This window comes from Camarhynchus parvulus, unplaced genomic scaffold (assembly GCF_901933205.1).
Source record: "Camarhynchus parvulus unplaced genomic scaffold, STF_HiC, whole genome shotgun sequence".
Taxonomy (NCBI): domain Eukaryota; kingdom Metazoa; phylum Chordata; class Aves; order Passeriformes; family Thraupidae; genus Camarhynchus; species Camarhynchus parvulus.
In genome coordinates, this window is record NW_022148139.1 from 1 (window position 1) to 22,084 (window position 22,084).

Sequence of the window (22,084 nt, forward strand, 5' to 3'; positions counted from 1 at the left end):
CCCCAATTTTTAATTCCCCAAAAACCAGATTTTACCCCAAAATCAGATTTTTTCTCCCCAAAAAATCGCAATTTTCCCCACAAAAATCAGAAATTTTTTTTCCAAAAGTTCCTGTTTTCCCCCTAAAATCGCTATTTTTTCCCCCCAAAAAATCCGATTTTTTCCCCATTTTTTTGTTTCCCCATTTTTCCCAAAATTTGGGTTTTTGTCCCATTTTTCGTTGCGCACGGGGCTGAGGCGCAGCGCGTCCCAGTTGGAGTTGGCCATGGGCAGGATCCAATTATTCCCCCCAAAATCACTTTTTTTTCCCCCTAAAATCGCAATTTTTTTCCCAAAAATTCCGATTTTTTCCCCAATTTTTTAATTTCCCAAAAATCAGATTTTCCCCCCCCAAAAAGCAATTTTTGCCTCCCAAAATCGTGATTTTTTCGCCCCCAAAATTGGAAATTTTTTCCTCTAACATTGCTATGTTTTTCCCCAAAAATCAGATTTTTTTCCCCAAAAAATTCGATTTTTCCCCCCATTTTTTTTGTTTCCCCATTTTTCCCAAAACCCCGGGTTTTGGCCCCGTTTTGCTCCCCACCGTGCCGAGGCGCAGCGCCCCAGTTGGAGTTGGCGAAGGGCAGGATCTCGCGCTCCAGGTCGAAATATTTCCGCTTGCAGCAAACGCTCAGGTGGTAGAGCAGCAGGTGCGCCACGTCCACCCTGCGGGATTGGGGCAAAAAACCGGGAAATTGGGCAAATGCACAAAAATGGGGAAAACTGGGGGGAAATGGGGGAAAATGGGCAAAAAATGGGGGAAAAAAAAGGGAAAAAATACCAAAAATGGGGGAAGAATGGAGGGGTTGGGGTGAGGAACGGCCACCCTGGGTTGGGGGGAAAAATGGGGAAATTGGGCAAATTCACAAAAATGGGGAAAACTGGGGGAATGGAGAAAAATGGAGGAAAAATGGGAAAAAAATGGGAAAAAATACAAAAATGGGGGAAGAATGGAGGGGTTGGGGTGAGGCACGGCCACCCTGGGTTGGGGGCAAAAACGAAAATGGGCAAATTCACAAAAATGGGGAAAATTGGGGAAATGGAGAATAAATGGAGGAAAAATGGGAAAAAAATGGGAAAAAAATGGGAAAAAAATGGGAAAAAATACAAAAAATGGGGAAGAATGGAGGGTTGGGGTGAGGCACGGCCACCCTGGGTTGGGGCAAAAAACCGGGAAATTGGGCAAATTCACAAAAATGGGGAAAATTGGGGGGGGAATGGAGAAAAAATGGAGAAAAAATGGAGGAAAAATGGGAAAAAAATGGGAAAAAATACCAAAAAAAGGGGGTGGGAATGGAGGGGTTGGGGTGAGGAACGGCCACCCTGGGTTGGGGGAAAAACCGGGGAAATAGGCAAAATGAGAAAAATGGGGAAGAAATGGGAAAAATTAAAAAAATGGGGGAAAATGGAAGAAAATGGGCAAAAAATGGGGAAAAAATGGGAAAAAATACAAGAAATGGGGTGGGAATGGAGGGGTTGGGGTGAGGCACGGCCACCCTGCCAAATTGGGGCAAAAAAACCGGAAATTGGGCAAATTCATAAAAATGGGGAAAATTGGGGGGGAAATGGAGAAAAAATGGAGGAAAAATGGGCAAAAATGGGGGAAAAAAAAGAGAAAAAATACAAAAAATGGGGAAGAATGGAGGGGTTGGGGTGAGGCACGGCCACCCTGGACTGGGGAAAACCGAAATTGGGAAAATTAAAACTATGGAAAAAATTGGGGGAAAATACAAAAATGGAAAATGGGAATAAATGGGGGGAAAACAGAAAAAAGAGAAAATACAAAAAGAAAAATGGGGAAAATTCCAGAGAAATCCCTGGAAAACTGGGGGGAAATCCTGGGAAAATGGGAAAAAAATGGGGAAAAAATGGGAGAAATGAGGAAAAATGGGGAAAAATGGAAATAAATGGGGAAAGAGGGAAATAAAAAACTAAAAGGGGGAAATTGAGGGTTTGGAATTCCAGAGAAATTCCACGGAAATTGGGGGAAAATCCCAGGAAAATGGGGAAAAAATTAAAATGGGAAAAATGGGGAAAAATGGGAGAAAATATTAAAAAAAATGGGGGGAAATGGGGAAAAAATGAAATAAAATGGGGGAGGAATGGAGGGGTTGGGGTGAGGCACGGCCACCCTGGACTGGGGGGAAAAACCGGGAAAATGGGAAAAAATGAGAAAAATGGGGAAAAACGGGAGGAAAATTTTAAAAATGGGGGTGAAATGAGAAAAATTTGGGGTGAAATGGGCCAAAAATGGGGGGAAATGGGGAAAAAATGAGGATTTTTTTTTTAAAAAGGAGGGAGAAAATACCAAAAAAATGGGAGGGAATTCCAGAGAAATCAATGGGAAATTGGGGGGAAATCCTGGGAAAATGGGGAAAAATTAAAAATGGGAAAATGAGAAAAACATGGTAAAGAAATTGAAAAAATTGGGAAAAAAGGGGGAAATTGGGAAAAAAAGGGGGTGGGAATGGAGGGGTTGGGGTGAGGCACGGCCACCCTGGACTGGGGGAAAACCGGGGAAAATGGGAAAAATGAAAAAGTTATTAAAACATGGGAGAAAATTTAAGAAATGGAGAAAAATGAGAAAAAAAATGGTCTAAAATGGGCCAAAAGCGGGGAAAAACGAGGAGAATTGTTTTAAAACGGGGGAGGGGAGGAAATGCCAAAAAACAATTTTTGGGGAGTTTGGGGTGTTTGGGGTGGTTTTGGGGCATTACTTGGGGTGGTTTTTGGCTGGTTTTGGGGGGTATTTTTGGGATATTTTTGGGTGGTTTTGGGGGCTATTTTTGGGTGGTTTTTGGGTGTTTTCTGGGGGGTATTTTGGGGGTATTTTTGGGGTATTTTTGGGTGGTTTTGGGGGGTATTTTGGGGGTATTTTTGGGTGTTTTTGGGATATTTTTTGGATATTTTTGGGGTATTTTTGGCTGGTTTTGGGGGATATTTTTGGGATATTTTGGGATGTTTTTGGGTGGTTTTTGGGGGGTATTTTTGGGTGGTTTTTGGGTGGTTTTTGGGGGGTGTTTTTGGGGTATTTTTGGGTGGTTTTGGGTGTTTTCTGGGGGGTATTCTTGGGATATTTTTGGGTGGTTTTGGGTGGTTTTTGGGGGGTGTTTTTGGGGTATTTTTGGGGTATTTTTGGGTGTTTTTGGCGCCCCTCACCAGCGCAGCGGCAGCCTCCGGACGCTCTCGGCCCCGCCCCGGCAGACACTGCACTCGAACACGTAAAACCTGCACGGGAACCCCAAAAATCAGCCAGAATCACCCCAAAATCAGCCAGAATCACCCCAAAATCCATCCCCAAAATCAGCCAGAACCACCCCAAAAATCACCCCAAAAATCACCCCAAAATCAGCCAGAATCACCCCAAAATCCAGCCCAAAATCCAGCCCAACATCAGCCAGAACCACCCCAAAATAACCCCAAAATCCACCCCAAATTCACCCAAAATCCATCCCCAAATCCACCCCAAAATATCCCAAATCCACCCCAAAATCACCCCAAGTCCGCTCAAAATTCACCTGAAATCCATCCCCAAATTCACCCCAAATCCATCCCAGAGAATGGGAAAAAGCCCCAAAATGCCCCCAAATCCACCCCAAACCCATTCCCAGATTCTCCCGAAATCCACCCAAAATCCATCCCCAAAGCACCCTGAAATCTCCCCTAAATCGCTCCAAAACCACCCAGAATGGCCCAAAATCCACCCCAAATCCCCTCAAAATCTCGACCCAGATTCCCCCAAATCCACCCAAAATCCACCCCTAAATCCGTTCCCAAATTTGCCCAAATCCACCCAAAATCTCCCCAAACCCCACGTCAAATCACCCCAAATTCACCTCCAAATCCATCCCCAAAAAATGCGAAATTCACCCCAAAATCCATCCCCAAATGACCCCAAATTTACCCCAAAATCCCTCAAATCCGTCCCCAAATCCGTCCTGAAAATGCCCCAAATTCACCCAAAAATCACCCCAAATTCACCTCAAATCAGCCCAAAATCCACCCCCAAATCCACCCAAAAGTTCATCCCCAAATCCACCCCCAAATCCCCCCTCCCAATTCTCCCACATTCCATCCCCAAAACCACCCCAAAATTCCCCAAACCACCCCAAATTCACCCCAAACCCCTCCCGACTAATGGGAAAATCCCCAAACACCCAGACAAAACCCCCAAAAGATCAGAAAAAAACCCAAAAACCCCAAACCCCCCAAAACCCAAAAATGTCCCCAAAAGCACCAACCCCCCAAAACCCCAAAATTCCCCCAGAACCCCAAAAACCCCAAAAAGCCCCAAATTCACCCCAAAATCCCCAATCCTGGCCTGTCCCCATAGAGCAGGGAAACCCCAAAAAAATCCCCCAAAACCAAAAATGTCCCAAAAACCCAAAGATTTCCCCAAAACCCCAAAATTTCCCAGAACCCCAAAAACCCAAAACCCCCAACTTCCCCCCAAAACCCCAAAAATCCCCCAAATTGCCCCAAAATCCCAATCCCAACCTGTCCTCGTAGAGCAGGGGAACCCAAAAAATCCCCAAAACCAAAAATGTCCCCAAAACCCCAAAAAATTCCCCCAAAACCCAAAAATTACCCCAGGACCCCAAAATCCCCAAAACCCAAAATGTCCCCAAAGCGTCAAAACCCCAAAAATTCCCCCAGAACCCCAAAAAGCCCAAAACCCCTGAAACCCCAAAACCCCCAAATTTCCCCAAAACCCCAAAAAGCCCCAAATTCACCCCAAAATCTCAATCCCGACCTGTCCCCGTAGAGCAGGGAAACCCAAAAAAAATCCCCAAAACCAAAAATGTCCCCAAAAGCCCCAAAAACCCCCAAAATCCCAAAAATTTCCCCAAAACCCAAAAAACCCAAAATTTCCTCAAATTCCCCCCAAAATCCCAAGGCTGACCTGTCCTCGTAGAGCCGGGGAACCAAAAAAATCCCCAAAACCAAAAATGTCCCCAAAACCCCAAAAAACCCCAAAAATTTCCCCAAAACCCAAAAATTCCCCCAGGACCCCAAAACCCCAAAAACCAAAAATGTCCCCAAAAGCCTCGAAAACCCAAAACCCCAAAAAGCCCCAAATTGACCCCAAAATCCCAATCCCGACCTGTCCTCGTAGAGCAGGGGAACCCAAAAAATCCCCAAAACCAAAAATGTCCCCAAAACCCCCGAAACCCAAAAAATTCCCCATAACCCCAAAATTTCCCAGAACCCCAAAAAGCCTCAAATTGACCCCAAATCCCAATCCCGAGCTGTCCCCGTAGAGCAGGGAAACCCAAAAAATCCCCAAAACCAAAAATGTCCCCAAAACCCCCGAAACCCCAAAAAATTCCCCAAAAACCCAAAAAATTCCCCAAAACCCCAAAATTTCCCAGAACCCCAAAAAGCCCCAAATTGACCCCAAATCTCAATCCCAACCTGTCCCCGTAGAGCAGGGGAACCCAAAAAATCCCCAAAACCCAAAATGTCTCCAAAGCCTCAAAAACACCAAAAACCCCGGAACCCCAAAATTCCCCCAGAACCCCAAAAGCCCCAAATTCCCCCCAAAACCCAAAAAACCCCAAATTTCCCCAAAATCCCAATCCCAACCTGTCCTCATAGAGCAGAGGAACCCAAAAAAATCCCCAAAACCCAAAATGTCCCCAAAGCCTCAAAAACCCCAAAAATTTCCCCAAAACCCCAAATTTCCCTAAAACCCCAAAAATCCCCAAATTGCCCCAAAATCCCAATCCCAACCTGTCCTTGTAGAGCAGGGGAACCCAAAAAATCCCCAAAACCAAAAATGTCCCCAAAACCCCTGAAATCCCAAAAATTCCCCCAGAACCCCAAAAACTCCAAATTTTCCCCCAAAACCCCAAAAACCCCAAATTTTCCCCCAAAACCCCAAACGGGACCTGTCCCCGTAGAGCAGCGGCCGCGTCAGGCACTGCGTGCACGCCTCGTGGAACCACTGCCGGCAGCGGCGGCACTGCAGCATCTTCAGGTTCCAGCTGGGAAATTTGGGGGCAATTCCCGGGATTTTGGGGTTTTTGGGGATTTTATGGGATTTTGGGGAATTTTAGGGAATTTCCTCGGGGATTTTTAGGGGATTTTGGGGGATTTGGGGAGCCCCAGGAGCAGTGGGAGCACGGCCGGCAGCGGCGGCACTGCAGCAGCTTCAGGGTCCGGCTGGGAAATTTGGGGTGAATTCCGGGGATTTTGGGGTTTTGGGGGAATTTTTGGGATTTTGAGGAATTTTCTGGGGGTTTTTAGGGGATTTTCTGGGGATTTTTTGGAGGAATTTTTCAGGGATTTTGAGGAAGTCCTGGGAGCATCTTCAGGTTCCAGCTGGGAAATTTGGGGGCAATTCCCGGGGATTTGGGGTTTTTTTTTATGGGATTTTGGGGAATTTTAGGGAATTTCCTGGGGGATTTTTAGGGGATTTTGGGGGATTTGGGGAGCCCCAGGAGCAGTGGGGGATTTTGAGGAAGTCAGGGGCACTGCAGCAGCTTCAGGTCCAGCTGGGAAATTTGGGGTGATTTCCCGGGATTTTGGGGTTTTGGGGGATTTTATGGGATTTTGGGGAATTTTCTGGGGGTTTTTAGGGGATTTCCTGGGGGATTTTTAGGGGATTTTGGGGGGATTTTTCAGGGGTTTCTGGAGGAACTTTAGGGGGTTTTGGGGGAGCACTGGGAGCACCTTCGGGTTCCGGCTGCGACATTTGGGGGAATTTGGGAAATTTGGGGAATTTGGGACATTTAGGAATTTTTATGGGTTTTTGGGGATTTTTTGGGGATTTTGGGGATTTGGGGAGCCCCAGGAGCTTTTGGGAGAATTTTTCAGGGATTTTGCAGGAAGCACTGCAGCATCTTCAGGTTCCAGCTGGGAAATTTGGGGGGAATTCCGGGGATTTTGGGGTTTTTGGGGATTTTATGGGATTTTGGGAATTTTAGGGAATTTCCTGGGGGATTTTAGGGGATTTTGGGGGATTTGGGGAGGGAGCAGTGGGAGCACGGCCGGCAGCGGCGGCACTGCAGCAGCTTCAGGTTCCAGCTGGGAAATTTGGGGGGAATTCCGGGGATTTGGGGTTTTTGGGAATTTTTATGGGATTTTGGGTTTTTTGGGGGGAGATTTTGGGGGATTTTTAGGGGATTTTTGGGGATTTTTCAGGGGTTTCTGGAGGAACTTTAAGGGGTTTTGGGGGAGCACTGGGAGCACCTTCGGGTTCCGGCTGCGACATTTGGGGGGAATTCGGGAAATTTGGGGAATTTGGGACATTTAGGAATTTTTAGGGGATTTGGGGGATTTTTGGGGATTTTAGGGGATTTTTAGGGGATTTTGGGGGATTTGGGGAGCCCCAGGAGCAGTGGGATCACGGCCGGCAGCGCCAGCACTGCAGCAGCTTCAGGGTCCGGCTGGGAATGAGGGGAAAATCGAGGATTTTGGGCAATTTCAGGGGAATTTGGGGAATTTTAGGGGGAATTTTGGGGGATTTTAGGGAATTTTTAGGGAGTTTTCTGGGGGATTTGGGGAGATTTCAGGGAACACCTCGCTGGAGTTTTCAGGGGTTTTGGGGCAGCACCAGGAGCATCCTCGGGTTCCAGCTGGGAAATTTGGGGTAATCCCAGGAATTTTTGGGAATTTGGGGGAATTTTGGGGGAGATTTGGGGGAATTTTCCAGGGGTTTTGGGGAAAAACTGGGAGCATCTCCAGGTTCCAGCTGGGGAATTTTAGGGAATTTTCTGGGGAATTTTTAGGGGAATTTTTGGGAATTTTGGGAATGTGACTCACGGGCGGATCCCCCTGCAATTTTGGGTGGTGCTGGGGGTTCTGCAGGGGGGAATTTGGGGCGGATTTTGGGGCAAATTTTTGAGGTTTTGGGGCCCTTTCTGAGCGGATTTTGATGGGGATTTTTTTGGGGAATTCCGTGATTTTTTGGGAATTCCGGGATTTTTGGGGGGAATTTCAGGGTTTTCGGGACCGTCACTCACTGCCCGATCTCCCTGCAGTTTTGGGGCAGTGCAGGGGGAATTTGGGGCAGATTTTGGGGCAGATTTTTGAGGTTTTGGGAGCATTTTTGGGTTATTTTGAATGGGATTTTTTTGGGGAATTCCGGGGTTTTTTTGGGAATTCCCAGGATTTTTGGGGGGAATTTCAGGATTTTCAGGACCATCACTCACTGTTCAACCTCCCTGCAGTTTTGGGGCAGTGCAGGGGGGAATTTGGGGCGGATTTTGGGGCCATTTTGGGGTCATTTCTGAGCGGATTTCGATGGGGAATTTTTGGGGAATTCCAGGATTTTTTGGGAATTTCAGGGATTGCAGGGTCCCCATTCACTGCCCAGGCTCCCTGCCGTGGCAGTGCCAGTGCTGGAGGTTCTGCAGCTGCTGGGGGGGTCCCAGTTTTGGGGCAGATTTTGGGGTTTTAGGGCCGTTTCATGGCCATTTCTGGGTTTTTTTGGCGGGGATTTTTTCGGGATTTTTCGGGAATTTTTCGGGAATTCCGGGCCCCTCAGCGCTCACTGTCCGGGCCCGCCGCAGCAGCAGTGCCAGTGCTGGGGGTTGTGCAGGTGAGAATTTGGGGCAGATTTGGGGGTTTTGGGGCCGTTTTGGGGCCGTTTCTGAGCGGATTTTGACGGGGATTTTTTGGGAATTCCGGGATTTTGGGGAATTTTTGGGGAGTTCCGGGATCAGCACTCACTGTCCGGGCCCGCCGCAGTAGCAGTAGCAGTGCTGCAGGTTGTGCAGGTGCGGCGGGTCCCAGTCCAGCGCGGCGAGCGCGTACGGCAGCACCGACTTCATGCGCAGCATCGCCCGCGCCTGCGGGCCGCGCCGGAGAGCGCCGCCGCGCTGGGGAAAAATGGGAAAAATGGGAAAAAATGGGAATAAAAACCGGGAATTGCATCCAAGGCATCGCGCGGGGTCAGGCCGCGCGCTGGGGAAAAATGGGAATAAAACCGATGGGAAAACATGGGAATTAATGGGAATAAACACCGGGAATTAACGGGAATAAACACCGGGAATTAATGGGAATAAACACCGGGAACTGCATCCGCAGCATCGCCCGAGCCTGCGGGCCGCGCCGGAGAGCGCCGCCCCGCTGGGGAAAAATGGGAAAAATGGGAAAAAATGGGAATAAACACCGGGAATTAACGGGAATAAACACCGGGAATTCCATCCAACGGAATAAACACTGGCTGGGGAAAAAATGGGAAAAATGGGAATAAACACCGGGAATTAACGGGAATAAACACCGGGAATTGCATCCGCAGCATCGCCAGGCTTCGCGGCCCCGCCGAGCGCCGCCAAGGCTGGGGAAACAGGGAATAAACACCGGGAATTAACGGGAATAAACACCGGGGATTACACCGTGAATTCACACTGGGAATGGCCCTGTGAGAGAGCCCCACCCCACTGGGAAAATGGGAAAAATTGGGAAAAAATGGGAAAAAATGGGAATAAAAACCGGGAATTCACACCAAGAATGGCCCTGCCTCAGAGCCCCGGCCCGCTGGGAAAATGGGAAAAAATGGGAAAAAATGGGAAAAAAATGGGAAAAAATGGGAATAAAAACCGGGAATTCCATCCACAGCATCGCCCGCGCCTGCGGGCCGCACCGGAGCGCGCCGCCCCGCTGGGAATAAATGGGAAAAATGGGAAAAAATGGGAACAAAAACCGGGAATTGCATGCGCAGCATCGCCCGCGCCTGCGGGCCGCGCCGGAGCGCCCCGCCGCGCTGGGGAAACAGGGAATAAACACCGGGAATTAATGGGAATAAACACCGGGAATTAATGGGAATAAACACCGAATTGCATCCGCATATCGCCCAAGCCATGGGCCGCACCGAGAGCCGCGCTGGGGAAACAAGGAAAAATGGGAAAAAATGGGAATAAACACCGGGAATTGCATCCGCAGCATCGCCCGCGCCTGCGGGCTGCGCCGGAGAGCGCCGCCGCGCTGGGGAAACAGGGAATAAACACTGGGAATTAATGGGAATAAACACCGGGAATTAACGGGAATAAACACCGGGAATTACACCGGGAATAAACACCGGGAATGGCCCCATGGGAGAGCCCCGCCCCGCTGGGAAAAACAGGGAAAAAATGGGAATAAAAACCGGGAATTACACCGGGAATAAACACCGGGAATGGCCCCGCCGGAGTGCGCCGCCCCGCTGGGAAAAATAGGGAAAAATGGGAATAAAAACCGGGAATTCCATCCACAGCATCGCCCGCGCCTGCGGGCCGCGCCGCAGAGCGCCACCCGCTGGGGATAAATGGGAATAAAACTCGGGAATTAACGGGAAAAACCGGGAATAGACACCGGGAATTACGGGTGGGGAAACCCAGGAATTCCACGCCCTGGGAAAAACAGGAATTACAGCGGGGAAAAAACGGGAATTGACACCGGGAATGGGTTGGGAAAATGCAGGAATGAGAGCAGGGTGACACTGGGAATTGCAGAGGGAGTGAACGGGAAAGAACAGGAATTGCAGCGGGAACTGAGAGGGAAACACCGGGAAAAGCACCCGGGAATTCCAGCGGGGATTTAAATGGGAATTCCAGCAGGGATTAAGGAGAATTCCAGTGGGGATTAACGGGAATTCCATGGGGAATTAATGGGAATTCCAGTGGGAAGTAACGGGAATTCCAGCAGGGATTAACGGGAATTCCAGGAGGAATTAATGGGAATTCAAGTGAGAATTTAACGGAATTCCAGCGGGAATTCCAGCAGGGATTAACCAGGATTCCAGTGGGAATTAGGAGGAATTCCAGCAGGGATTAACGGGAATTCCAGGGGGAATTATTGGGAATTCCAGCAGGGACTAACGGGAATTACACCAGGAATTAATGTGAACACCCAGGAATGACACCAGGAATTAACAGGAAAACCCCGGGAATTACAGCAGGAGTGACACCGGGAACGAACGGGAATGAGCCAGGAATTCCAACGGGATTCCCAACAGGAATTAATGGGAAAAACCTGGGAATGACAGCAGGAATTCCAGCGGGAATCACCAGGAATGACACCGGGAACAAACAGGAAAACAGCGGGAATTCCAGCGGGAATTCCAGTGGGAATTACACCAGGAATTTTTGGGGGATATTTTTTTTTTAATTTTGGGGGAATTTTTGGGGGGCAATTTTTTTGCCGGATTTTTTTTTTTAATTTTTTGAGTGTATTTTGGGGAAAATTTTTTTTTGGGGGGGGGGGATTTTTTTTTGAAATTTTGGGGGAATTTTTTGGGGGAATTTTTTGGGGAATTTATTTTGGAATTATGGGGGGTTTTTTTTTTTTTGGAAAATTTTTCCGGGGGAATGTTTTGGGACTTTTTTGGGGGGGAATTTTTTGGGACTTTTTGGGGAACTTTTTTTTTTGGGGATTTTTTTTTTGGGGAATTTTTGGGGACTTTTTTTGGGGGAATTTTTTTGGGGGGTTTTTTTTTTTTTTTTTGGAATTTTTCGGGGTTCGGGCACGCCGGGCTCACCTTGGTGGCCACGGCGAAGACGCAGCGGCGGCAGCTCCAGGGCGCGGCGCCGCCGGGCGCGGGGGGCACGTGGCAGCGCTGGTGGTACGCTGGGAACAGCCGGAATCATTCCGGGAATTATTCCGGGAATTCCGCGGGAATTCCCCAAATTCCCCACCCCAGCCCCTCCCCATCCTTCCCCGCCCTCATTCCCTTTTTTTTGGGCTTTTTTTTGGCCCAAATCCACTTTTTTCCTCATTTCCCCACCATTATTCCCTTTGGGTTTTTTGTGGTTTTTTGGCCCAATTCCAATTTTTTTCCCCATTTCTTTCCCCCCCATTTTTCCCATATTTTTCCCGTTCCTCCTGGGTTTTTCCCCATTTCCCACCCCCATTCCCATTTTCCCACCCAAATTCCAGATTTTTCCCATTTTTCCCCTTTGGAGAGGATTTTCCCACCCTTTTCCCATTTTTCCCACTCTCTATTCCCATTTCTCCCCATTTTCCCATTCAAATCCCATTTTCCCACTTTCCCATCCAAATCCCTTTTTTTGCCCATTTTTGCCATTTTTCCCCATTTTCCCAACTCTGGAGGGGATTTCCCCACCCTTTTCCCATTTTCCCACTCCATATTCCCATTTCCCCCCATTTTCCCATCCCACTCCCATTTTCTCACTTTTCCCACTTTCCCATCCAAATCCCTTTTTTGCCCATTTTTCACATTTTCTCCCCATTTCCCCCATTCCCATTTTCCCACCCAAATCCACTTTTTTTTCCCCCATTTTTCTTCCTCCTGGGTTTTTTTTCCCATATTTTTCCCCGTTTTTCCTCCTGGGATTCTTTTTCCCCCCATTTCCCACCCCCATTCCCACTTTTCCCATTTTCCCACCCAAATCCCCGTTTTTTCCCATTTTTCCAACTTTTGAGGGGATTCTCCCATTTTTCCCATTTTCCCATTAAAATTCCCATTTTTTCCCACCCATCACACCTCAATTCCCATTCCCCCCATTTCCCCCCAACCCCATTCCCATTTTCCCACCCAAAATTTCCCCCAAATCCCCGTTTTTTCCCATTTTTCCAACTTTTGAGGGGATTCTCCCATTTTTCCCATTTTCCCATTAAAATTCCCATTTTTTCCCACCCATATTCCCATTTCCCCATTTTCCCATCCCAAATCCCCCGTTTTTCCCCACTTTTTTCCCACTTTCCCCATCCAAATCCCATTTTTTTTCCCATTCAAATCCCATTTTCCTTTTCCATCCCCCTTTTCCCCATTCCCATTTTCCCACCCAAATCCACTTTCCCCCCCATTTTTCCCATATTTTTCCCGTTTCTCCTGGGTTTTTACCCATTTCCCACCCCTTTTCCCATTTTCCCACCCAAATTCCAGATTTTTCCCATTTTTCCCCCTTTGGAGAGGATTTCCCCACCCTTTTCCCCTTTTTCCCACTCTCTATTCCCATTTTCCCTGTTTTCATCTCCCCGTATTTCCCGTTTCTCCCGTTCTCCCCCATTTTTATCCTTGTTTTTATCCCAAATTTTCCCAATTTCTCTCCCCATTTCCCCCAATTTTTTCCCTCAGTTTTTCCCGGGTTTTCCCCTGGTTTTCTCCCCATTTCCCCCCTTTTCATCCCCATTTTTATCCCCCCATTTTTACCTGTTTTCCCCAGTTTTCCCCAGTTTTCCCCGGTTTTATCCCCATTTTTTCCTGGTTTTTCCCTGGTTTTCCCCCAATTTTCGCCCATTTTTCCCGTTTTTTCCTCCCCATTTTCCCTGTTTTCTTTCCCATTTTCCCCATCTCCCCCCCCGTTTCTCCCAATTTTTCCTCCCATTTTTATCCCCATTTTCCCCCCAGGTTCCTCCCATTTTTTCCGTTTTCCCCATTTTTCCCCTGGTTTTCCTGGTTTTATTCCTCTTTTCATTCCTGTTTTCCCTGGTTTTTCTCCCCAGCTTCTCCTGGTTTTTTCCCCGTTTTCCCCCCATTTCTTCCCCGTTTTTTTTTTCCCCTGTTTTTCCCGGTTTTGCCCCCGTTCATTCCCCCCATTTTCCCCCATTTTTATTCCCATTTTCTCCTCATTTTCCCCAGTTTTTTCCCATTTTATCCCTGTTTTTACCCCAATTTTTATCCCCCCATTGTTCCCGTTTTTCACTGACCGTGGCCGCACTTCCCACACTGGAATTCCCAGGGAATTTTCGGGATTTCCCCCCCGTTTTTCTCCCTGTTTTCCCCGCTTTTCCCCCCAATTTTCCCCGTTGTTGTTTTTTTTCCCGTTTTTCCTGTTTTTATCCCCATTTTCCCGTTTTCCCCCCGTTTTCCCCCCTCATTTTCCCCGGGTTTTTTCCCTGTTTTCCCCGTTTCCCCCCCCCTGTTTTTCCCATTTTTCCCCCATTTTCCCGTTTTTTCGCTGACCGTGACCGCCCTTTCCGCACCGGACCAGGGAATTTTCGGGATTTTTCCCCCGTTTTCCCTGATTTCCCCAGTTTTTCCCCAGGGTTTTCCCCCGTTTTGCCCATTTTTCTCCCCATTTTGTTCCCATTTTCTCGCTGACCATGGCCGCACTTCTCACACTGGACCAGGAAATTTTCGGGATTTTCCCCAATTTTTTTCCCCCAATTTTTCCCCGTTTTTTTTCCCGTTTTCCCCATTTTCCTCCCCGTTTTTCCCCATTTTTCTCCGTTGTTCCCCGTTTTCCCGTATTACCCCAATTTTTCCCCATTTTTTTTTTCCGTTTTTTTTCCCTTTTTCCCCCATTTTTTCCCCATTTTCCTCCCCATTTTTCCCCATTTTTCTCCGTTGTTCCGCTGACCGTGGCCGCACTTCCCGCACCGGACCAGGGAATTTTCGGGATTTTTTCCCCCATTTTTCCCCGGTTTTCCCTGGTTTTTTCCCCGTTTTCTCCCCATTTTTTTTTTTTTTCCCTTTTCCCCATTTTTTCCCCATTTCCCCATTTTTTCCCTCCCCGTTTTTTTTTTCCCCATTTTTCAGGTTTTCCCCATTTTTCCCCATTTTTCACTGACCGTGGCCGCACTTCCCGCACCGGACCAGGGAATTTTCGGGATTTTTTCCCCCATTTTTCCCGGGTTTTCTCCCCATTTTTCACCCAGTTTTTCCCATTTTTCCCATTTTCCCCCACTTTTTCAGGGGAATTTTCCCCATTTTTTCCCCCCCTGGTTTTTTTTTTCCCCATTTTTAGGTTTTCCATTTTCTCCCCATTTTTCTCCCCATTTTCCCCGTTTTTCACTGACCGTGGCCGCACTTCCCGCACCGGACCAGGGAATTTTCGGGATTTCGGGAATTCCCGGCGCAGACGCAGCACGAGGGGTCGTCCCCGGGCACGGCCGCTGGGGGGCGCCAGGAGCGCATTACCCGTTAATTACCCGTTAATTACCCGTTAATTACCCGTTAATTAATGGCTAATGAGTCCCCGATGAAGGGGATAGTTGGGAATTGCCGCTCACCGGGGCTGATGTCTTTCCAGAGAACGAAAAATTGGGAATTGTCCTCGAATTGGATCAAACAGCCCCGGCGGGGCGCGTCCACCTGCGGGAGCGGCAGCGGCGATTGGGGGGGAATTTGGGGGAAATTTGGGGATTTTGGGGGAATTTGGGGGATTTTGGGGATTTGAGGGGATTTGGGGGATTTTTTGATTTTGCAGGGATTTTAGGGGGAAATTTGGGGGATTTTTGGGGATTTGAGTGGGGATTTTGGGGATTTGGGGGGTTTCAGGGGATTTGGGGGATTTCAGGGGATTTGGGAGAGGAAATTGGGGGATTTGGGCGATTTTTTGGATGTTGCAGGGATTTTAGGGGGAATTTTCGGGGATTTGGGGGGATTTTGAGATTTGAGATGGGATTTTGGGAGAGGGGGATTTTGGGAGGGATTTGGGGTGATTTTGGGGGTTTGGGAAGGATTTGGGGGGATTGAGGGGGGCTTCCAGGGAATTCGGGGGGTTTTGGTGAAGTTTTGGGGTGTTTCAGGGGCGATTTTGGGGTGGTTTGTGCTGATTTGGGGGAGTTTGGGGTGGTTTTGGGGTGTTTTGGGCTGGTTCGGTGAGTTTGAGGAGTGTTTGGGGTGGTTTTGGGTCTTTCAGGAGCGGTTTGGGGATGATTTTGGGGTGGTTTGGAGTGGGTTTGGGGGGTTTGGGGCTGGATTCGGGGCGTTTTAGGTGGTTTGGGGAGTTTGGGGGTGCTTCAGGGCTGATTTTGGGGTGGTTTGGGGAGTTTTGAGGGGTTTGGGTTGGTTCGAGGAGTTGCAGGGGTGTTTTGGGTGCGATCGTGGCTGTTTTGGGGGAATTTGGGGTGTTTTAGGGGTGGTTCTGGGCTGGTTTTGGGGCGTTTTGGGTCAGTTTGAGGAGTTTTAGGGGAGTTTTTGGGTTGGTTTGGGGCTGATTCTTGGGTCACTTTGGGGCTATTTTTGGGCTGGTTTAGGGTTATTTTGGGGCTGTTTCGGGGCTGCCTTTGTGCTCATTTTGGGGCTGGTTTGGACTCATTTTGGGCTGATTTTGAGCTGTTTTGGGGTAGAATTTACTCTGATTTTTGGGCTGGTTTTGGCCTGGGTTTTCTTGGTGTTTTGGGCTGGTTTTGGGCTGGGGTTTGTCTCATTTTTGGCTGGTTTGGGGTTGTTTTTCTGGCTGGTTTTGCGCTAGTTTTAGGCTGATTTTTGGGCTGGTTTGGGGCTATTTTGGGGCTGTTTAAAGGCTATTTTTGGGCTGCTTTGGGGCTATTTTGGGGCTGTTTAAAGGCTATTTTTGGGCTGCTTTGGGGCTATTTTGGGGCTGTTTAAAGGCTATTTTTTGGCTGCTTTGGGGCTATTTTGGGGCTGTTCAAAGGCTATTTTTGGGCTGCTTTGGGGCTATTTTGGGGCTGTTCAAAGGCTATTTTTGGCTGCTTTGGGGTGGGTTTGTGGCAGCTTTGGGCCTGTTTGGGGGCTGAGTTTGGGGCTGGGTTTGGGCTGAGTTTGGGCATTTTCTGGGCTGGGTTTGGGGTGTTTTAGGGCTGTTTTAGGGCTGTTTTAGGGTTGGTTTTGGGCTGGTTTAGGGCTGTTTTCGGGCCACTTTGGGGCTGTTTCAGGGCCGGTTTTGGGATGTTTTGGGGCTATTTTGGTGCTGGTTTTGGGCTGGTTTAGGGCCATTTTGGGGCTGTTTCAGGGCCAGGTTGGGGGCAGATTTGGGGCTGGTTTTGGGGCTGTTTCAGGGACAGTTTGGGGCTGTTTTCAGACCATTTTTGGAGTGTTTAAGGGCTCTTTCACAGCTAGGTTTGGGACTCTTTCCAGGCCATTTTGGGGCTGTTTTGGGGCCGTTTTGGGGCTGTTTCAGGGCCATTTTGGGGCTGTTTCAGGGCCATTTTGGGGGCTGTTTCAGGGCCATTTTTGGGGCAATTTTGGGGCTGTTTCAGGGCCATTTTGGGGCTGTTTCAGGGCCATGTTTGGGGCAATTTTGGGGCTGTTTCAGGGCAATTTTGGGGCTGTTTCATGGCCAGTTTTGGGGCTGTTTCATGGCCAGTTTTGGGGCTGTTTCAGGGCCATTTTTGGGGCTGTTTCATGGCCAGATTTGGGGCTGTTTCAGGGCCATTTCTGAGGCCATTTCAGGGCCATTTTGGGGCTGTTTCAGGGCCATTTTGGGGCTGTTTCAGGGCCATTTTGGGGCTGTTTCAGAGCCATTTTGGGGCTGTTTCATGGCCATTTTGGGGCTGTTTCAGAGCCGTTTCTGAGGCCATTTCAGGGCCATTTTGGGGCTGTTTCAGGGCCAGTTTTGGGGCTGTTTCATGGCCAGTTTTGGGGCTGTTTCAGGGCCATTTTTGGGGCTGTTTCATGGCCAGATTTGGGGCTGTTTCAGGGCCATTTCTGAGGCCATTTCAGGGCCATTTTGGGGCTGTTTCAGGGCCATTTTGGGGCTGTTTCAGGGCCATTTTGGGGCTGTTTCAGGGCCATTTTGGGGCTGTTTCAGAGCCATTTTGGGGCTGTTTCATGGCCATTTTGGGGCTGTTTCAGAGCCGTTTCTGAGGCCATTTCAGGGCCATTTTGGGGCTGTTTCAGGGCCAGTTTTGGGGCTGTTTCAGGGCCATTTTGGGGCTGTTTCAGGGCCAGTTTTGGGGCTGTTTCATGGCCATTTTGGGGCTGTTTCAGAGCCGTTTCTGAGGCTCTGTCAGGGCCATTTTGGGGCTGTTTCATGGCCAGATTTGGGGCTGTTTCAGGGCCATTTTTGGGGCTGTTTCAGGGCCAGTTTTGGGGCTGTTTCATGGCCATTTTGGGGCTGTTTCAGAGCCATTTCTGAGGCTCTTTCAGGGCCATTTTTGGGGCTGTTTCATGGCCAGATTTGGGGCTGTTTCAGGGCCATTTTGGGGCTGTTTCAGGGCCATTTTTGGGGCTGTTTCAGGGGCCAGTTTTGGGGCTGTTTCAGGGCCATTTTTGGGGCTGTTTCAGGGCCAGATTTGGGGCTGTTTCATGGCCATTTTGGGGCTGTTTCAGAGCCGTTTCTGAGGCTCTGTCAGGGCCAGTTTTGGGCTGTTCCGGGCAGCTCTGGCGTGTTTTGGGGTCCCACCTTCTTGACGACGCCCAGGTAGAGCAGTCCGTCCGTCCAGCGCGCCAGCACGTCCTGCCCCTCCCCCACCTGGGGGGGCCTCGGGGGGCTCGGGGGGGGCGCCCCCCCCTCGGCGGCCTCCATGGCACCGGGGGCTGCGGGGACACAGAGCGCTGGCACCCAACGGGGGGCGGGTTGGGGGGGGGTCCCTGTCAGGGGAGGGGTCCCAGTTAGGGGGGGCCAGTTTGGGGTGGGGTCCCAGTTTGGGGAAAGGTCCCAGTTTGGGGAAAGGTCCCAGTTTGGGGGTCCCAGTTTGGGGGGCCCAGTTTGGGGTGGGGTCTCAGTTTGGGGAGGGGTCCCAGTTTGGGGAGGTCCCTGTCAGGGGAGGGGTCCCTGTCAGGGGAGGGGTCCCAGTTTGGGGGTCCCAGTTTGGGGAAAGGTTCCAGTTTGGGGGGGGTCCCAGTTTGGGGAGGTCCCTGTCAGGGGAGGGGTCCCAGTTATGGGGGGCCAGTTTGGGGAAAGGTTCCAGTTTGGGGGGGGCCCAGTTTAGGGAAGGGTCCCAGTTTGGGGGGTCCCAGTTTGGGGGGTCCCAGTTTGGGGATTCTGAGTTTGGGGGGTCCCAGTTTGGGGGTCCCAGTTTTGGGGGTCCCAGTTTGGGGATTCTGAGTTTGGGGGGGTCCCAGTTGGGGAGGGGTCCCAGTTTGGAGGGTTCCCAGTTTGGGGGGGTCCCAGTTTGAAGGGGCCACTTTGGGGGGGTCCCAGTTTGAGGATTCCCGGTTTGGGGCGTTCTGGTTTGGGGAGGGGTCCCAGTCAGGGGGGGCAGTTTGGGGAAAGGTCCCAGTTTGAGGATTCCCAGTTTGGGGGGGTCCCTATTTAGGGGATTCACTTTTTGGGGGGTTCTGCTGGGGGGGCGTGTCCTGGTCGGGGGGGCGTGTCCTCCTTTGGGGGGTCCCATTTGGGGGCGCTCAAGTTTGGGGGTGCTGTCCCATTTGGGGGGTCCCATTTTGGGGGGGCTGTTCCTTTTTTGGGGGGTCTCTCCCATTTGGGGGCTGGCCCATTTCGGGGTGTCCCGTGGGGGACGGTTCTCATTTTGGGGGTGTCCCTTATTTGGGGGGCGGGGTCCCACGGGGGGAAGGGGTGTCCCTGTTTTGGGGGTGCTGTCCCTTTCCCATTGGGGTGTCCCTATTTTGGGGGTTGTCCCTGTTTTCGGGGGTCTGTCCCTATTTTTGGGGTGCTGTCCCTATATTCGGGGCTGCCCCTATTTTTTGTGGGGCTGTCCCCATTTTTTGGGGGGTGTATCCCTATTTTCGGGGGTCTGTCCCGCGCGGGGGTGTCCCTGTTTTTGGGGGGTGTCCCTCTCCCGGGGGGGCTGTCCCTTTCCCATTTGGGGGCTCCCTATATTCGGGGGCTCTGTCCCTATATTCGGGGTGCATCTGTGTGTTTCTGGGGCCCGTCCCTCGCGGGGCTGTCCCTGTTTTTGGGGGCTGTCCCTGTTTTTGGGGGTGTCCCTGTTTTGGGGGGCTGTCCCTGTTTTTGGGGGTCTGTCCCTGTTTTTTGGGGGTCTGTCCCTGTTTTTGGGGGCTGTCCCTGTTTTTGGGGGTGTCCCTGTTTTTGGGGGCTGTCCCTGTTTTTGGGGGCTGTCCCTGTTTTTGGGGGTCTGTCTGTCCCTGTTTTTGGGGGCTGTCTGTCCCTGTTTTGGGGCTCTGTCCCTGTTTTTGGGGGGCTGTCTGTCCCTGTTTTTGGGGGGCTCTGTCCCTATATTCGGGGTGCATCCGTGTGTTTCTGGGGCCCGTCCGGCGCGGGGCTGTCCCTGTTTTCGGGGGCTGTCCCTGTTTTTGGGGGGCTGTCTGTCCCTGTTTTTGGGGGGCTGTCTGTCCCTGTTTTTGGGGGTGTCCCTGTTTTTGGGGGGCTGTCTGTCCCTGTTTTTGGGGGGCTGTCTGTCCCTGTTTTTGGGGGGCTGTCCCTGTTTTTGGGGGTCTGTCCCTGTTTTGGGGGTCTGTCCCTGTTTTTGGGGGGCTGTCCCTGTTTTTGGGGGGCTGTCCCTCTTTTTGGGGGGCTGTCTGTCCCTCTTTTTGGGGGGCTGTCTGTCCCTGTTTTTGGGGGCTGTCCCTGTTTTTGGGGCTGTCTGTCCCTGTTTTTGGGGGGCTGTCTGTCCCTATATTCGGGGTGCCTCCCTGTGTTTCTGGGGCCCGTTCGGCGCGGGGCTGTAGCTGTTTTTGGGGGGCTGTCCCTGTTTTCGGAGCTGTCCCTGTTTTTGGGGGCCTGTCTGTCCCTGTTTTTGGGGAGCTGTCCCTGTTTTTGGGGGGCTGTCTGTCCCTGTTTTTGGGGGTGTCCCTGTTTTTGGGGTCTGTCTGTCCCTGTTTTTGGGGGTGTCCCTGTTTTTGGGGGGCTGTCTGTCCCTGTTTTTGGGGGTGTCCCTGTTTTTGGGGTCTGTCTGTCCCTGTTTTTGGGGTCTGTCCCTGTTTTTGGGGGGCTCTGTCCCTGTTTTTGGGGGTCTGTCTGTCCCTGTTTTTGGGGGCCTGTCTGTCCCTGTTTTTGGGGGGCTCTGTCCCTGTTTTTGGGGGGCTCTGTCCCTGTTTTTGGGGGGCTCTGTCCCTATATTCGGGGTGCCTCCTGTGTTTCCCCCGTCGGGGGCTGTCCCTGTTTTTGGGACTGTCCCTGTTTTTGGTGGGCTGTCTGTCCCTGTTTTTGGGGGTGTCCCTGTTTTCGGAGCTGTCCCTGTTTTTGGGGTCTGTCTGTCCCTGTTTTTGGGGGGCTCTGTCCCTATATTCGGGGTGCCTCCCTGTGTTTCGGGGGCCCGTGCGGCGCGGGGCTGTCCCTGTTTTTGGGGAGCTGTCCCTGTTTTTGGGGTCTGTCTGTCCCTGTTTTTGGGGGGCTGTCCCTGTTTTCGGAGCTGTCCCTGTTTTTGGGGGCTCTGTCCCTGTTTTTGGGGGCGGGCTGTCCCTGTTTTTGGGGCTCTGTCCCTGTTTTTGGGGGCTGTCTGTCCCTATATTCGGGGTGCCTCCCTGTGTTTCGGGGGCCCGTGCGGCGCGGGGGGCTCTCACGCGGGCAGGGGGTTCCGGGCTCTCTCCCGCCGCTCCGGGGCTGTCCCGGGGCGGTGCCGCCCCCGGCCCGGCCCCGCGGCCCGGCGGGCACGGGCGGCGCTGGCGGTGACGCAGCAGCGGCGGCGCGGGGGGGGCCGGGGGGGGCGCCCGAGGGACGGCGGCGGCACCGGGACCCCCCCGGGACCCCCCCGGGGATGGGAGGGGGCGGGGCCGACGCCGAGACCCCAAAAACGCCCCCAAAATCCGCCCCCCCCCCCCCCCCCGCGGCCGGGGGTGTCCGCAGGGCTCAGGCCACGCCCACTGCGGAGTGGCCACGCCCACTGCGGCGTAGGCCACGCCCCCTCAACGCACCCGCAGCGGCTGCTGCAGAGGGCGGGGCCACGCCCACAGTGCGTAGGCCACGCCCACAACGCAGTTTAGCCACGCCCACTTAACCACCAAGAGCTCGTCGGCACCAGAGCCACGCCCATCAGACTGAAGGCCACGCCCCATCTGTCAGGCCACGCCCCTGTTAGGCCACGCCCCCAGCCCCGCCCCTCGGCCCGCGGGGATCTGGGGGCAAATTTGGGGGTTTTGGGGCATTTGGGGGGATCTGGGGAGCCTGAGGAGAGGTTGGGAGGGCCTGGGGCGTTCTGGGGGGATTTGGGGTGGATTTGGGGATGTCTGGGAGAGGTTTTGGGGTTATTTGGGTGGATTTGGGGAGGTTTGGGCGGATTTAGGGAAGTTTTGGGTGGATTTGGGGAGGTTTTGGGTGGATTTGGGGATATTTTGGGTGGATTTGGGGATATTTGGGGTGGATTTAGGGGGGTTCGGTTGGATGCAGGGAGGTTTTGGGTGCATTGGGGGAGATTTGTGCAGATCTGAGGATATTTCGGGTGGGTTTGGGGAGCTTTGGGTGGATTTGGGAATATTTGAGCGGATTTAGGGACGTTTTGGGTGGATTTGGGGATGGTTTGGGTGAATTTGGGATGCTTAGGGCAGATTTTGGCATGTTTGGGGTGAATTTAGGGACGTTTGGGCGGATTTGGGATATTCGGGGTT

At 51.4% G+C, this 22,084-nt stretch overlaps 1 protein-coding gene across 1 annotated transcript; it reads right to left on the reverse strand.

The window, feature by feature from the left end:
- Positions 1–553: 553 nt before the first annotated feature.
- On the reverse strand, positions 554–21,071 carry PHF1 (PHD finger protein 1; the record flags this gene model as incomplete). Its single annotated transcript, XM_030969801.1, has 9 exons — positions 21,044–21,071; positions 18,021–18,154; positions 14,941–15,022; positions 14,728–14,823; positions 11,504–11,592; positions 8,716–8,864; positions 5,931–6,026; positions 3,199–3,267; positions 554–705 (listed from the first exon to the last, which is right to left on the reverse strand). Coding segments are annotated over exons 2-9 (856 nt in total), but the record flags the coding sequence as incomplete, so codon positions are not given.
- Between the last annotated feature and the right edge of the window lie 1,013 nt (positions 21,072–22,084).